Here is a 15453-nt window from a genome sequence, read left to right as displayed (position 1 = left end):
ACAGAGGCTGGCGTCTGTAATTGGAACCATGGAAGCACGGATTTGTCCCAATGGAATTCATGCTAATCTGTCCAAGTAATAATTTCTTCACCTTCCATTCAGGTGCCAGGGGAGAAACTTGGTAAGACATCAGCTCCCCCATCAAAGGTCGCTCTTAATGCAGGGGGTAAGCTGGTGATCAGACAGCTGAAGGCAAATATCAGCAGAGTGGAAGAAGCGGGTAAGGCTTTTGGATTACATGTGAGGCTATTGATCCCCTAATTTGGTGATGCTCAGAGTGCCCTTCAGTTATTGACAGAGAGGTGATCATTTGGGTTCCTGCATAAGAGTGCAGAAAGAGGTTCAGCTCATAAATCAGTGCTGATATATGTCAAGTCTCCTTCCATGTTCCAATAGACAATAGGTGCAGGAGTAGGCCATTTGGCCGTTTGAGCCAGCACCACATCTTCCATCTTCCTCTCCATTAAAGAACAACCTAATTTTCTTTTAAATGAATCTTAAAAATTCTGGTTTAACAATGGTTTGTGACAAAGTATGTGAACAAATCTGTTCCCTTTAGAGATTGTAGGTCTTCATTGTTCAGAAGACTTCTCTCACGTCACCTTCTAGTCTGTACCTAAAAGACTGCTTCAGTTCATGTTCATTCCTTATATTGTCCTACATTTTCTGTGCATGAATATGGCACAAATGTGCAGTCTAATGGGCCTGTCGCACTGTACGAGCTAATTCTAGAGTTCTCCCGAGTTTCCCCTGATTCGAACTCGGAGAATTACGGTAATAGCCACTCGTAGGCATTCGGGGCTCTCCTGGACATTTTTCAACGTTGAAAAATCTTCACGAGTCTTCACGAGCTTACCGCGTTTCCCAAGTACCTGCCGTGAGCGTTACAAGCCACTAAGAGACGCCCCCGAGCTCCAACATAGCCGCTACGTACATTCTACGTGCTTACCACGATTTTGATTTTCTTTTTAAACTCGGGAGAGCTCTTGGGTGAACTCGTACACTGGGACAGGCCCTTTAGTATTCGCAGAAAGTTCAGTGCCTTTTTAGTCAACATATTGTTCCCGGGGAGAAGGGCAGAACTAGGAAGAAAATAACATCAAAGAGTCAATAGTCAAGAGTGTTTCATTGCGATATGTACTGACAACAGAATAAAATTCTGACTTGCAGCAGCTAAACAGGGCAGTAAATGCAATACACACAGATAAATATAATATATTTTTAAATTCAATCAATTAAGACCATAGACACAGTCATGGTGCAGAAAAACAAATTTGTAGTACAACCATAGACACAGTCCACAGAAGTTCATAGTTGCTGAGATTTGTGTTATGTCGTGTTCAGGAGCCTGATGGTTGCTGGAAAGAAGCTATTCTTGAACCTGGTGATCACTGATTTCATTCTCCTGTATTTTCTTCCCAATGGTAGGAGGAAACTGAGTGCGGTCAGGGTGGGGAGAGACTTTGATGATATTGGCTGCCTTTTTGAGGTATTGCCTGCAATAAATCCTTCCTTCAAAGGGAGAAATATTAGTAACAAATGTCACACTGGAGGAGGGGCAATGCATGCATCACCCACTTTCCCCTTATTTACAGTCTCAGACATTCGGTTCAAGGTATCCTGTAAATAACAAGCCAAGCATTTCCCTGTCAGAAGCGGAGAAGATGGGAGGAGGTTATTAATGGGTTCCCATCGATTGTTGTCTGCAGAGTGGTTGTAGAAGAAAATGAGATGGGAAATTGTAATGGACATTAAATCTGCCAGCCGGAGACAATTGAAGAAAAAGCTATATTGACGATTGCCTTTGCATCCTTGGCAGGGGACAAATTGTTTCACACTAAATCAAATACTTCTAATGCAATTTTGTAGTCAGCGGAAGTATTTTCTGGACACAAGGTGCCACCAACAGTATTGAATGATTTTGCAGTCTTAATTAAAGAAAGGCATAATCTCAAACATTGCAGCACCCTCTCCATTATGCATTGAAATGTCAGCACAGATGATGTCACAGTATCATAGAGTCTTACAGTGTGGAAACAGGCCCGAATTTGTCCACTCTAGCATTTGACCCATATCCCTCTATACCTGTCCTATCCACGTACCTGTCTAAATGTTTCTTAAACTTGCGATAGTACATGCTACCACTACCTCCTCCGCCTGCTGGTTCCATACACCTACCACACTATGTGTGAAAAAGTTATCCCGCAGGTTCCTATTAAATCTTCCCCCCCCCCTCACCTTAAACCTATGTTCTCTGGTTTTCTGTGTACATCTGGCAGTGGGACATTAACCACCAATCTCCATAATTCGGGGAGCACTGAGCAATGCCAAACGTCTTAACTGTCGTGAGAACATCGCTGCTGTCATGGATTAAAGCTGTACTATCTTGTTGTGTGACCTGATGTTTTTATCTCGTAACTTGCAGGTTGTGGAGAGTTGTGTTGTGTGCTGGAACTTGACAGCCCGTCACAGATGAAACGAACAAGATATGTGATGCCCAAGTCCCAGAGCCCAAACTCTGTTCTGAAGTGGAACGATGAAGTATCCTTGTGAGCATCTTTATATGGTTCATCGCGTATACCTTACTGCAAGATATGGAATCTTAAGAGGAGATGAAATATTTCCAGAATCTAGCCACATGAAGATCATCATAGGACAGAGATAGATTTAAGAGCAGATTCCACTTGTTGACCACATGATAAGTTGATAATTTAAGAATCCTGAAATATTCTGCTGCTTTGACGAGTGGATCGTTATGTTCTAACTGTTGGTCAAATTGACGAGTATCTAATCAACAAAAGTAGACACTGGAGTAACTCAGCGGGTCGGGCAGCATCTCTGGAGAGAAGGATTGGGTGATATTTCGGGTCAAGACCCTTCTTCAGACTGATGTCAGGGGAGTGGGCGGGACAGAGATAGAATGTAGTCAGAGACAGTGAGACTGGTTGGAGAGATGGGAAGGGGAAGGGATGGAGAGAGAGGGAAAGTAAGGGTTATTTGAAGTTAGAGAAGTCAATGTTCCTACCGCTGGGGTGTAAGCTAACCTAGCGAAAATATGAGGTGCTGTTCCTCACTCTGACAATGGAGGAGGCCCAGGACAGAAAGGTCAGATTGGGAATGGGAGGGGGAGTTAAAGTGCTGAGAAACGGGGAGATCAGATAGGTTGAGGCGGACTGAGCGGAGGTGTTCAGTGAAACGCTATCCGAGCCTGCACTTGGTCTCGCTAATATACAGGAGTTGACACCTGGAACAGTGGATACAGTAGATGAGTTTGCAGGAGGTTCAAGTGAGCCTCTGCCTCACCTGAAAAGACTGTCATGGTCCTTGGATGGAGGCGAGGGGGGAGGTAAAGGGACAGGTGTTGCATCTCCTGCGATTGCAGGGGAAATTACCTGGGGAGGGCGTGGTTTGGGTGGGAAGGGACGTGTTGACCAGGGAGTTGCGGAGAAGTGAAGTCAGCGTAAGTCACAGCATCAGATGGCACACAAAGAGGCCATCCATCTGGTGGTTTGAAAGATGTGCCTAATCGTTCCTGCCCGCTCCGAGTTTCTTTTTGCTATACGATTGCCTGGCATTAAGCACTTCACTGTTGTGTCTTAAGTAACATGATGTGTTTTGTGTTCCTCATTAGTGAGTTGGGAGCAGGAAGCAAGGAAATGAAAGTGAAAGTCCTGGAAAAGTCTGAACAAAGTGAGAGTAAGTATCAATTCGAAGCAAGAAGATCCTCATTAACAACACATGTTGAGATAGCAATGGCGCCGTTTACTGATCTAATTGCTCACAGAGCCTGCACGTTCACTATTTTCCAGATGTGCTATTGGGACAGAGTGTGATCCCACTGGATTTATCCCAGAGATCACCATCTGGATGCCAGAGCTTTCCATTAGCAGCCTCTCCAGAAACGTCGAACACTTCTGCTGGATCAGTCTCACTGGAGGTAGTCTTGCTCCCCTACATTTCATCTTTATTAGTTGCTTTAATTTTCCTCATCTCAGGTCATCGTTGGTCTGTGCTGTTGCCTGCGTGATTGTTCCTCCTTTAGTGAGAAGGCTGTGACATGTTCTTGAGCCAGTGGGTACTTAAATCGAAGCATCCAGTTTTCCGCTCATTATGTTGTTGGCACGAATTTGCGAATTGGTTACCACAACACGGATGCCACAAGTATCTTCCAGCTGCATCCTTCTCTCAGCAATGATAAAGAGTGAAACTGAAAACAATAACTTTGAAAGGCTTGAGGTAAAAATCATCCTCCAGTCTCTTCTGCCAATTCGGCAATATATTTTATATTTAGTATTTAAAAAAAACCAAAGGTGATTTTCTATCCGTCTTGTACGAGTGAATACTTAACACGTGAACGTGAAGGATTCACGTTCAAACCTTGGTCTCAAAAAATTGTGAAAGCAAGATACTGTTGATTCTGGAAATCTGAAGTTAAAACACCTCATAAAGATAGCGGAGTCAGGGGATATGTGGAGAAGGCAGGAACTGGGTACTGATTGGGGATGATCAGCCATGATCACATTGAATGGCGGTGCTGGCTCGAAGGGCCGAATGGCCTACTCCTGCACCTACTGTCTATTGTCTATAATGAATGTTGGAAGAGCACAACGGGTGTAGAGACGGGGGAGGAAGTAGAGATGGCTCGTATAGTATTAAATATTCAACGTTTTATTTCACAGCTGATTTACATGGAGCGCACAGATGCCAAGACAGCCCAGTCACAGGTCCCACTGCGGACCACTGTTACCCCAACGAAAAAAATTGAAATGGAACGAACCGTAATGCCGGACGGAACTATAGTGACCACAGTAACAACTATCCAATCGCGGCCTAAGTTCGACAGCAAAACAGGTGAGGCTCCTGTTTATAACTGTGCTTACTCATCTAGATGCTGTACAATCAGCTCATCTAGTTTAGCAGTTCCTTTCTGGAGACAGCTGATTGAATGTGCATTTTCTTTCTGGTATTCTTATTTACTTCTATATAAAGGAGTCTATTTAATGTTTGACGCCATTAAGATGCACTGCACCCCTGGAAATCTCCATCAAACATGGCTGCAGCTATATATTCAGAGCTTTTCAACTAACAAGTTGGAGCTACACGGTGGTGTAGCAGTAGACCTGCTGCCTTACAATGTAAGCGATCCGGGTTTGATCCTGACCAAAGATCCTATGGCGGAGCAAGATAGACCACTCCTGCTAAATGTAATCCTTCCTATGGGATCTTTCGTGTGGAGACGGAAGCCGGTTACGGAAATGAGACCTTAAATTACCCATGAATCTGCCCATGACCGTACTACGTCTTTATCGCCGAGTGGACCATCTTGCTCGCTACAGGATCTTTGATCATGACTACGGGTGCTGTCTGTATGGAGTTTATACGTTCTCCCCATGACCTGCATTGGGGTTTCTCCGGTTTCCTCCCGCACTCCAAAGACGTACTGGTTTGTAGGTTAATTGGCTTTGTATAATAATAAAATTGTCTCTAGTGTAGGGTAGTGTAAGTGTGCGGGGATTGCTGGTTCACGTGGGCGGGTTGGCCTGTTTCCACGCCATATCTCTAAACTAAGCTAAAGGTCTACAAACTTATGTGTTTGTTGGTTTCAGATTCTCCCACAAGGTCACCCTCCAAGGTGGAAGTAACGGAGAAGAGATCCATCAAGCTGGATGATAGCCCAGTCAGCCAACTTCCCTACAATGGTAAATTGTGTTCCTCTGGGGATGCGCTGATTTTAGGCATGCTGCTCCTTTTCAAAGCCTCTGGGACTGTAGCCCCTTTTGAGCCGATGAGGATCATTCTGACTTAGACAAAATGAGCAGTGTTGGGTCCACCTCCTAAAAGATGTTAATTTATTTCAAAGGAAATGAAACTTGGGAAACAGTGTATTCTGGGCTACAATCCAATTGTGCTGACTTTGGAATAAATGACCAAACACTTTATCAAAAAAACAAAACTGTAGGTGCTGTAAACAAAATGATAGAATGCTGGCAAGTCTCACGTCAGGCAGCATCTGAGGGGTTTTGTTATCAAAGCAATGATCATGCATCAGCTTAAAACGTTGAATGTGACTCTCTCCACAGAGGCTTTGGATCCTCTGAATATTTCCAGCATTTTTCTTTGTGTTTTAAATGTTTCATTAAACCTTTACATTATTTTCTTTCTGAAATCCTCTGGGTCCCAACGGTTTGTAAATGGGATTAGTGTAGATGGGTAATTTAGGATCAGTAACGATATGATGAACCAGAGGGTGTGAATCTGTGCGGTATGACTCTATAACATTTCCAGTCACAAGGATAGGAGATCATTGCCCTTCCTGCTCCATCAGAATGAGTCATTGTTCATCTCTGGCTTGGTGAATCCACCTGGTGAATATCTCCATGTTTGGTCCCAGGTCTGTGTTAATCTCATGGGTTAGGGAAGCAACTGCCAGTGAACACATATCCTACCTTTTGGTGAAGTGAAGCATTTCTGGAAAGTCTGATGATGCGTCTTAGTGATATTTATGCCAGCTGGCATTTATTGGCAAACCATGCACAGCGATAATGGAGTTTCTGTTGAACTCTACATAGACAAGGAGTCAACGCTTGCAATGTGAATGATGATCTCACTCAGAACCTCCAAGCTATGTCTCCCTCTGTCTCTCTGCTTCCCTTTGTGCGTGTATGTGTGTGTGTGTGTGTGTGTGTGTGTGTGTGTGTTCGTTCATACATGTGTGCCGATGTGCATCTCCATTTATCTAACCCGCTCTGTCCTTCCCCCTATCCATTTTCTTTCCTTCTCCTCTAAACCTCTCCTCCGAATTTGTCTATCGACCTATCCTCCCCAGCCCGTTTCTCTCCATCGCACCTCTCCCACTGTCCCAGTCCATTTCTCATCCTCCCACATGCTTCCATGTTAACAATAACCTTGTATGTTTGGAAAACAGTGGGCAACCAGCTTGCTAATGGTCTGGATCCAGTCGTACAGACAGCGATACAGCAACTGACAGAATCTGCTAACAAGCCCAGCAAAAAGACACCCACCAAACGCAGCACGCTGATCATATCCGGCATATCAAAGGTAACCTTTCTCCACTCATGAGCTTGAACTAGGTTTCAGCGTTTTGTGGGATTATTAATTTTACTTAGCCTCTTTAACTTCCAGTCAGATACGGCCTCACAGCACGTTAGATGTGGCCCTTGTGGCTAAAGGGATCAGGGGGTATGGAGAGAAGGCAGGGATGGGATACTGAGTTGGATGATCAGCCATGATCATATCGAATGGCGGTGCAGGCTCGAAGGGCCGAATGGCCTACTCCTGCACCTATTTTCTATGTTTCTATGTACCTAACAGAGGCTGCAATGCAATGGGAAGCTATAGACGAACACATGGCCAAATGACCAAAAAGTCAAAATCTCAGACTGCATTTTTGCTTAATCCTTACATAAATCAGTTGCTCATTTTGACGTGCAAGACCTATACTTTAGTTTAGTTTAGAGATACAATGCGGAAACAGGCCCTTCGACCCAGAGAGTCCGCACCGACCAGCGATCCCCGCACATTAACACTATCCTACACACAAGGGACAATTTACACATACACCAAGCAATTAACCTACCTACATAATTAACCCACGCGGTCATGGGGAGAACGTATAAACTCCGTACAGACAGCAACCGTAGTCAGGATTGAACCCTGGTCTTCGGCGCTATAAGGCAGCAACTCTACCGCTGCGCCACCCTACTAGTAACTAGTGAAGTACACCAAGAAGGTATGCAACCCCTCATGGCCATAGGGACATTGAAGGGAACAATTAAAAAATTCAAGTGGCAGCTTGAATAATTTTGATTGACCAGTCGGTGCATTGAGTGTTTTTCAGGCACATGCTTGTGTCCTGGAGGGAGAAAGGTTTGTAGGTAATGGCAAGAAAAAGGAGCTACTCAAAGTGTTTACTTAAAGGCCAAGGTGACCTGTGCTGGTGTGTTCCATTGTGCTGTAGCCTTGGATAAGAGAATTGGAAGATTGTTCTTGCATCTATTGAGTGAAAATGAAAACGAGAAGGTAGAGAGCGAGCACTATCTTGCTTGGCCATGCCATAGCAAACTTTAGCGTCAATTTTAATCAGATCTGGGGAGATCTGAATCTTCTCAGCTTCTCTCTCCATTTCAACAAAAACCTACCTTTTTGATCAAGCCTAACCTGTTCTAAAATATCCTTGCTGAGCTTATTGTCAAAGTGTATATGTATTGTAATGAGCTTGTAACATTAAGGTTCTATATATGTACAAGTCGTGTGTACGTACTGAGATTTTACTGATAGTTTAATCAGGTACCTATATTCCATTTACATAGCGTTGCTTCATCATTTGCTTCAAGGTACCTAAAAGTAGCCATTGACAAGAGGTGTTGGATGCCTGGATCACACTGCCAGGGGGTGGTGTTGAAGGCAACTATTATGGTGTAATTTAAGAGGGATTTAGATAACCACATGGATATTCTGGAGACAGGAGGAAATGGATCATGTGCAGGCAGATTAGATTAGTTTATTTGGGCATTATGTTCGGCACAGTCATTGTGGGCTGAAGGGCCTATTCCCGTGCTCTACTGCTCCATGTCTGCATGGATTCATTAACACTGTAAAACATTCCAAGGCTTCTCAGAAAATGATCAAACAAAATGTGACACCAAGCTTCAAGGAGTGACTTAAAGGAGGAAAAAGAGAGCCAGAGTGATTTGGGGAGGAAATTTGGGAGCTGAGGGCCTGGGCTGCTTGAAATATGACCATCAGTAGCAGGTAGATTAACCTGTTCACTGCCAAGATTTTTTTTCACTTGTATACTCTGACCCGAGTGTACTCAGGTGATGGCAGTGCAGGGGTTAAAATGGAGTTCCACGAGAAGCCAGAATTGGAGGAACAGAGAGCATTTTAGAATCAGAGAAAGCTGCAGAGAGGAGGAGGGCTGACATAATGGTGACAGGGATTGTCTGCTCTACATATACAGGTACAAGGTGATGTCCTCTCTTTCACTCCGATCTAGTCCCCCATTGATCAGGACGAAATGGCTCTCTCTGTGGGTTACGCAGCTGCGATGGATGCCTCGCTGCAGTCTGAGGCTGGGTTGCCTGCCCTGCCCCACTGCAGCACCCAGACTGCACTGGAGTCGCCCAAGTCCACGGATCCTCCTTCGAACCAGCGGCAGTCGGTCAGCCAGGAGCCGGACGAGGCCATTGCATCCGACATTTCCGAGCGACCGTCGGTGGATGATGTCGAATCTGAAACAGGGTCAACAGGAGCACTTGAAACCAGAAGCTTGAAGGATCACAAAGGTAAACTGAAAGGGAGTCAATCGTGACATTCTTTAGCGGCTCTCCGACTCCTCTCCACTCTGTAAATCCTCCATACGGTATGCAAGTTATATTCAATGCTCAATACTGTGCACATCATCAGTGGAGCAAATGGTAGCGACTGATCTCAGGTTTCTCCACTCTTTGTTTCCAGTTGGTGATATTTCTTGCTGGAGTATAATTTGGTTGCTTGTAGCAGCCTCCTACTTCAATGAAGTGCTTCTTCACACGTTAGGGTCATGGGGTCAGCAATTAGTCAATGACATAAAAGATCGATCTTATCCACCCTCATGCATGCTCCAGGAGTCATGGGAAAATAAGCGGGAAAAACTGGATGCTTTTCCGCCCCCTCCCCAACTCCCAGACAGCCGAAAGCTAGATGGCGCTGAGCCCAATTGCAGCTTGCCATTAGCTCAGCTGATTGAGATGTATGAACGCACCAGAGACCCAAGTCTGGGATTTTCCTGCTCTCTGTAGTTCACAGCCGCACCTGAGGTACATTTGTATGCTGAGGCAGAAGTGCCATTGAGGCCTTGGTATCCATTCAACTACGTGAGATCCCTAGGCCTCATCCGATCTAACGAAACAACCTGCAGAGGTTTAATTCCAGTTCCTTTTGCCACCTTTTGTGATCGTACAAGTGTTGTCAGGTGATAAGATTAGATGGTTAGTAATTATATCGTTGTTCGGGGTTGCAATAGATGTGCTGCTCCTGACCAAAGTCATCTGAAGTGCCCTGATGGGCATGTTTTGATATTTGATATCTGTGGAATTCTCTGCCACAGTAGGTAGTTGAGGCCAGTTCATTGGCTATGTTTAAGAGGGAGTTAGATGTGGCGCTTGTGGCTAAAGGGATCAGGGGGTATGGAGAGAAGGCAGGGATGGGATACTGAGTTGGATGATCAGCCATGATCATATCGAATGGCGGTGCAGGCTCGAAGGGCCGAATGGCCTACTCCTGCACCTATTTTCTATGTTTCTATGTTAAGACATTAGTATGGTATTGTTCTCGTCTTTATAGGGCACAGGACATTGAGCTATTAATTACATTGTGTTTAAGCCCAAAATCGTTAATCCTAACAAAACATTCACATGCATAGATTTTTGCCTGGAACCCAAAGCAAAATATTACAGATGCTGTAAATCTAAAATAAAATCAGAAGGAGGTCCAGAAAACATATGGGGAACAAGAGGCAGGGTCAGAATTCTAGGTCATTGAACTATTTTCAGAACTGTTAGACCACCATCCACTTGAATGTTCTTTATATTGTAGTGTATCTTTCCTCCATTCTTGTATGCATGACCCTTGCTGGTTCTGCCCAGGTTATTCTCCGTTTTCTCTTCCTTTCCCCTGTAGTTGGCTTTCTCCGAAGTGGAACAAAGCTCTTGTTCAGGAGGAAACACAAGCAGAAGGAGCCGGGTTTCAGCCACTCGCACGACGACCTGTCCCACGTCAGTGATAGCCCTTCATCTACGCGGAAGAAGTCGGGAAGCTTCTCTCGGAAGCTGATCAAACGTTTCTCCTTCAAGTCCAAGTCCAAGTCCAAGTCAAAGGCTAACACCAACGGCAATACTGGGGCAACGGGGAACTGAATGCACTAGGATACCCAGACAGCATTGTTGGATTAGATACCTGGTGGGTCAACTATCTGGGGACAGGACAACAAGGGGCAAAGCACAAGGAGCCCAACCATGATTGTTGCAGTAACTTTTGTCCTGGGTTTCTTTTCGGTGACTTTCTTTGATGGTTGGAGTGGTGCCGTCACTTGTGAAAGCCACTGTGCAGTAAACTTTCTCCCAAGTCTGATCATGTGTTGATGGCAAAAAAAACAACGGACCTTTCGACACTCTGAAGCCAAGGAAATTCTTGAGTCAAGGACTAAGATGCAAAGGCCTTTGTTTGGTGACACTAGTTTTGAATGTAAACTATCAACCTGACTTAACCTTTCCCCAATTTTATTTATTGAAAGTCTATAACTTTGCCAGGTTTTGGCAGCTGTACAAGATGTTTTAATAGAAATACTGTTGTAATGTTATAATTGGGAGGAATTAACTGTCACTGATTGCTGCCTATTCTTGCATTTACTGATTTGTATCTTCTTGTTGTTTTGAAAATATAAACAAATAGATAAATTTTAACTCTTTCTCCATTTGAAAAGAAAGGGAAGTCACCTTGAAATAACATCATTGCACTCTTTGGACCCTGAATGGCACCCAAACCAATGGGAAATCAATGAGGGGCAGAGCGTGCTTTCAGAGGGTGACGGAGATGATGCTGGCCAGTTGCAATTGTCGCACTTTTTGTATTCGCTGATCTTTTGGCAGATTGCATCCAGTTTTTTTATCCTTGCAAGCTGTGACGTTGAATCTAAGTCCAGTCAAAGTCCAGTGAAGGTACGGAGAAGATTTGTGAGATCAGGAACAAGATGTAGGTCTGAGGTGACAGGGAAAGACTTGGCAAACTGACATTTTGGAGCAGAGGTAGAGTGAAAGGTTTAAGAGTTGTCCAAAATGTTGATGACATTTGGTACAAGTAAATGGTGGGAAATTTCCAATGGTAGAAGCTTTTAGAGATTTTATTTGATGCGAGTTATTTGATGTAAAATGCTCAAAAGAGAGTAGAAATGAATTCAATAGCAAATCTCAAAGAGGAAATGGAGAAATACTTGAAGTGGAGAATATTTGCAGGGATATGGGGGGAGAACAGAGAAGTGCGACTATTTGGATCTCGCTTTCAAACAGTGGCATAGGCACAATGAGCTTCGATGTCTTCCTTAATATATCATGCTTTGATTCTATGAATGTCGCATCACCTCAATTGGATCCAGAGACTGTACTGCTTGAATTAACGTCCTTAGAAATTGTTTCAAAACACTGCACGGATCAGGGAACATTGAAAGAGAGCAAAACAGGGTTAATATTTCAGGCTGATGCAGTCAGGTTCATTACAAACAGTTAGTTTAATTTAGTTAAGTGATACAACATAGAAACAGAACCTCAGTCCCCCGACCTGTTCACACTCCCACTCCCAACACATTTGGGGTAAATGTTTATGAAACAGAGGCCAATTAATTTACACATCCGCACGTCTTTTGGATGTGGGAGGAAACCAGAGCACCCGGAGGAAACCCATGGGGTCACAGGGAGAACGCGCATACTCCATACAGATAGCACCCGAGATCAGGATCGAACCCGGGTCTTTAGGGCTGTGAGGTAGCAGCTCCACCAGCTGTGACACTGTGCTGTTTGGTGAAATGTCCTTGCCCTGAAAGATGAACTGTTACCCTCTCCAAAGATGCTTTATGACCTGTAGTGCTTTTCGTGTATTTTGAGATGTTATTTGAGATTTCTGGCACTCATCGGTATTTTAGTGTTTGTCAAAGAAAATCATGCACAGGGGTGACGTTTGGACTGGAATTGAGCATGAAGGTAATATTTACCCCAGGTGAAAGGACTGACGCGAGACCTCCCCAACCATTATCGCGTATATCCAGAGGGTGCATAGCCTTTGGCATAGCCACAATGGAATAGTTAGTATGGTGCCTGAGGCTTGTTCATGATACACATTGTATATATATAGATAGATTTAAGTTAGTGCAAGGTCTAATCTGCAGTACTTGGTGAGACTGCCTACAACAAATGCTTTGTGCCCAGTTCTTGAAGCACATTGGTTTTCTGAACTAGATTCCCACCCACAATGTTTTTGGTTTAGATTTTGCTCCATCATGGGCAAATACTGAGGCATCTCAGTTACCATATTGAGGAGATGGGTGACTGTTCCGATACTCCCCGCAGGTGGCTCCTTGGGAGATACATATGTAAAAAGCATTGTACCATTAATCGCCTCTTTTTTGGGGCTGGGGGAAAGGGTGGTGAATGAATATAATGATGATGCGACTTTGTTGTAGCTTCTAGTCATTTCGTAGCGCAGGTGACGATTTGGAAATAACTAACAGCCATTTGGCTTCCATTTCTTGAAGAGGGTGGGACAATGGGATGGACTCTATACTGAAATTAGTTTTTGCTGAGAGTGAAAAATAATTTTAAAAAAAACCTTAAAAACCTCAATAATTAATCCTCCTAGAGACGTGGGAAGATAAAGATAGTGGATGTTTTATTTGCCTCTGAAGAATAACCAGTTAGTTGGCTCAAAGCCTGAACTGCCGAGACAGTGAAGATGCTACTGGTTTGCAAAGTGGTACAAGCCGTTATGATGGGGGCTGGTTCAACCCCAGGTAACAAATACCATTTCAAGAGGGATCTGTAGGTACTATCCCATAAATTACTATGGGCTGCACTGTCCTGAATGCTACTTTAAATCCAAACTCAAAAGAGTGTACACATTTCCTTAAATTCCTTGAAAATAAATATTGATTTAAAAAAACATATTGTTCACACTGGCAACTGCATGTTTTAATAAAGATTTTGATTGTTTTTTTTTTAATGTGTATATTTACAATTTGCATAAAGCTGGCCTGGCTCCATCCTGGAAAAAAGCAACTCTCCCCGACTGACATTCCATTCATCGCCCTCTTGTCCACCATGGTGCTGATGTATCATCTAGGCAATGTTTCTTCTTCAGGCTGCATTTCCCAATCCCACCATCTCTCCATTTAGAATGACCATAGTAGGAAGCACATGAGAACCAAACTGCCTGCTTTGGAAATAAACTGCTCTTCTTTCAATCAAAAATGCTGAAACTCCCAATCTAACATCACGCCATACAAAGGGAACTACAACAAGCCAGGCATCTCAACTCTTTTTTGAAGGCACTTAGGAATGACAAGAACACAAATATTTGGGAATTACCAGAGCAGGCCATTTAATCCCTCGTACTTGCTCAATAAACAATGGCAGGTGCTGGAGTAACTCAGCAGGTCAGGCGGCATCTTTGAAGAACATGAATTGGTGATGTTTCAGACTTTGGCTCTAAAGAAGGATCTCAACCCGATACGTCAGGTTCTATGGATGCTTTCAAGAGAGAGCTAGATAGGGCTCTTAATAATAGTGGAGTCTGGGGATATGGGGAGAAGGCAGGAACGGGGTACTGATTGGGGATGATCAGCCATGATCACATTGAATGGCGGTGCTGGCTCGAATGGCTTACTCCTGCACCTATTGTCTATTGTCGCCTTTCCATCTTCTCCAGAGATGCTGCCTTACCAACCGAGTTACTCGAGTACTTTGTGTTGTTTTTTTGTACACCAGCATCTGCATTTCCTTGTTTCTGCAGCTTTCAATAAGATTGTGGCTGACCTAATGAGGTGCTGATTTTGGAATGGTGCCTACATTAGGGTTGTGACTAGAGAGCTGAACATTTATTTTCAACCTGTTATTTGCTATTTCCACTTCAACTTTCAATGTGTTGGCGAGTTAAGACATCACCGAATAAACTGAGAAGTAGAGGCAAGGTATTAATTGAGCTGTAGTTTGTTCACCCCTCTCGTCTCACTTTACAAACACATTAAGGACCAGGTGAGTCATTTTTCATGCTATGCTGAGTTTTTAAATCACATACATTTTCTTTGAAATAAAATACTTAGTTGCACTTGCGCAACTAAACTTTATATTGGAAAACAAAATAACAGTTCCCCACTACTATACCTAATCACTGTGGGTTCGATCCTTGTATCTGCCTGGCCAAGCCCTTCTAGCGGCGTGCAAGCAGAGACGCTCCAAAAGGTCCTGCAGTCCCAAGCGTTCTTCCAGAATATCGACATCGGACCTCGTGGGAGCCACCTTTCATAGGTCCCTGAACCTAGAGGGGCCGAACCACATGGGGGTGGTCTCTCTACAGTTCAATAACAAATATCGATTAACACAGTACATGATACAGTTCTCTAGCCCAATAATACAGTAACTAATACATTGTATTCGAAAAGAGCTTCTGGAAGGAAGCAAACATAGCAACATTTGCCTAGATATTCAAGAAACCCAGACAAGGCTCAACACTTGACCCAATCAACATCTAGCAAAGTAAAGTTTTGCAACATTATTTACAATGTGTATGTCTGGTTTGCAGTCACCCAATCCGTTTCATGCAATTTACACCTAATTGTAAGAATCTGCAGAATGTCCCATTCTTTCCCTGCAGCTCTTATCTAGGCTCCAGACAAACTGGCATCATTCA

At 43.8% G+C, this 15453-nt stretch overlaps 1 protein-coding gene across 1 annotated transcript in view; it reads left to right on the top strand.

Annotated features, from left to right (window-relative positions):
- c2cd2l (C2CD2 like) overlaps positions 1-13757 on the top strand; it is a 79854-nt gene extending 66097 nt beyond the window's left edge. Inside the window, exons 6-14 of the mRNA XM_033049986.1 lie at positions 103-220; positions 2426-2549; positions 3632-3696; positions 3810-3937; positions 4680-4851; positions 5607-5699; positions 6926-7059; positions 9017-9305; positions 10681-13757. Coding sequence (XP_032905877.1) covers positions 103-220; positions 2426-2549; positions 3632-3696; positions 3810-3937; positions 4680-4851; positions 5607-5699; positions 6926-7059; positions 9017-9305; positions 10681-10916 — 1359 coding nt within the window. The 3' untranslated portion in view covers positions 10917-13757. The remainder of the gene's footprint in view (positions 1-102; positions 221-2425; positions 2550-3631; positions 3697-3809; positions 3938-4679; positions 4852-5606; positions 5700-6925; positions 7060-9016; positions 9306-10680) is intronic.
- The last annotated feature ends 1696 nt before the right edge of the window (positions 13758-15453 follow it).

Source organism: Amblyraja radiata, chromosome 33 (assembly GCF_010909765.2).
Source record: "Amblyraja radiata isolate CabotCenter1 chromosome 33, sAmbRad1.1.pri, whole genome shotgun sequence".
Taxonomy (NCBI): Eukaryota; Metazoa; Chordata; class Chondrichthyes; order Rajiformes; family Rajidae; genus Amblyraja; species Amblyraja radiata.
This window is presented reverse-complemented; position numbering and strand designations above follow the sequence as displayed.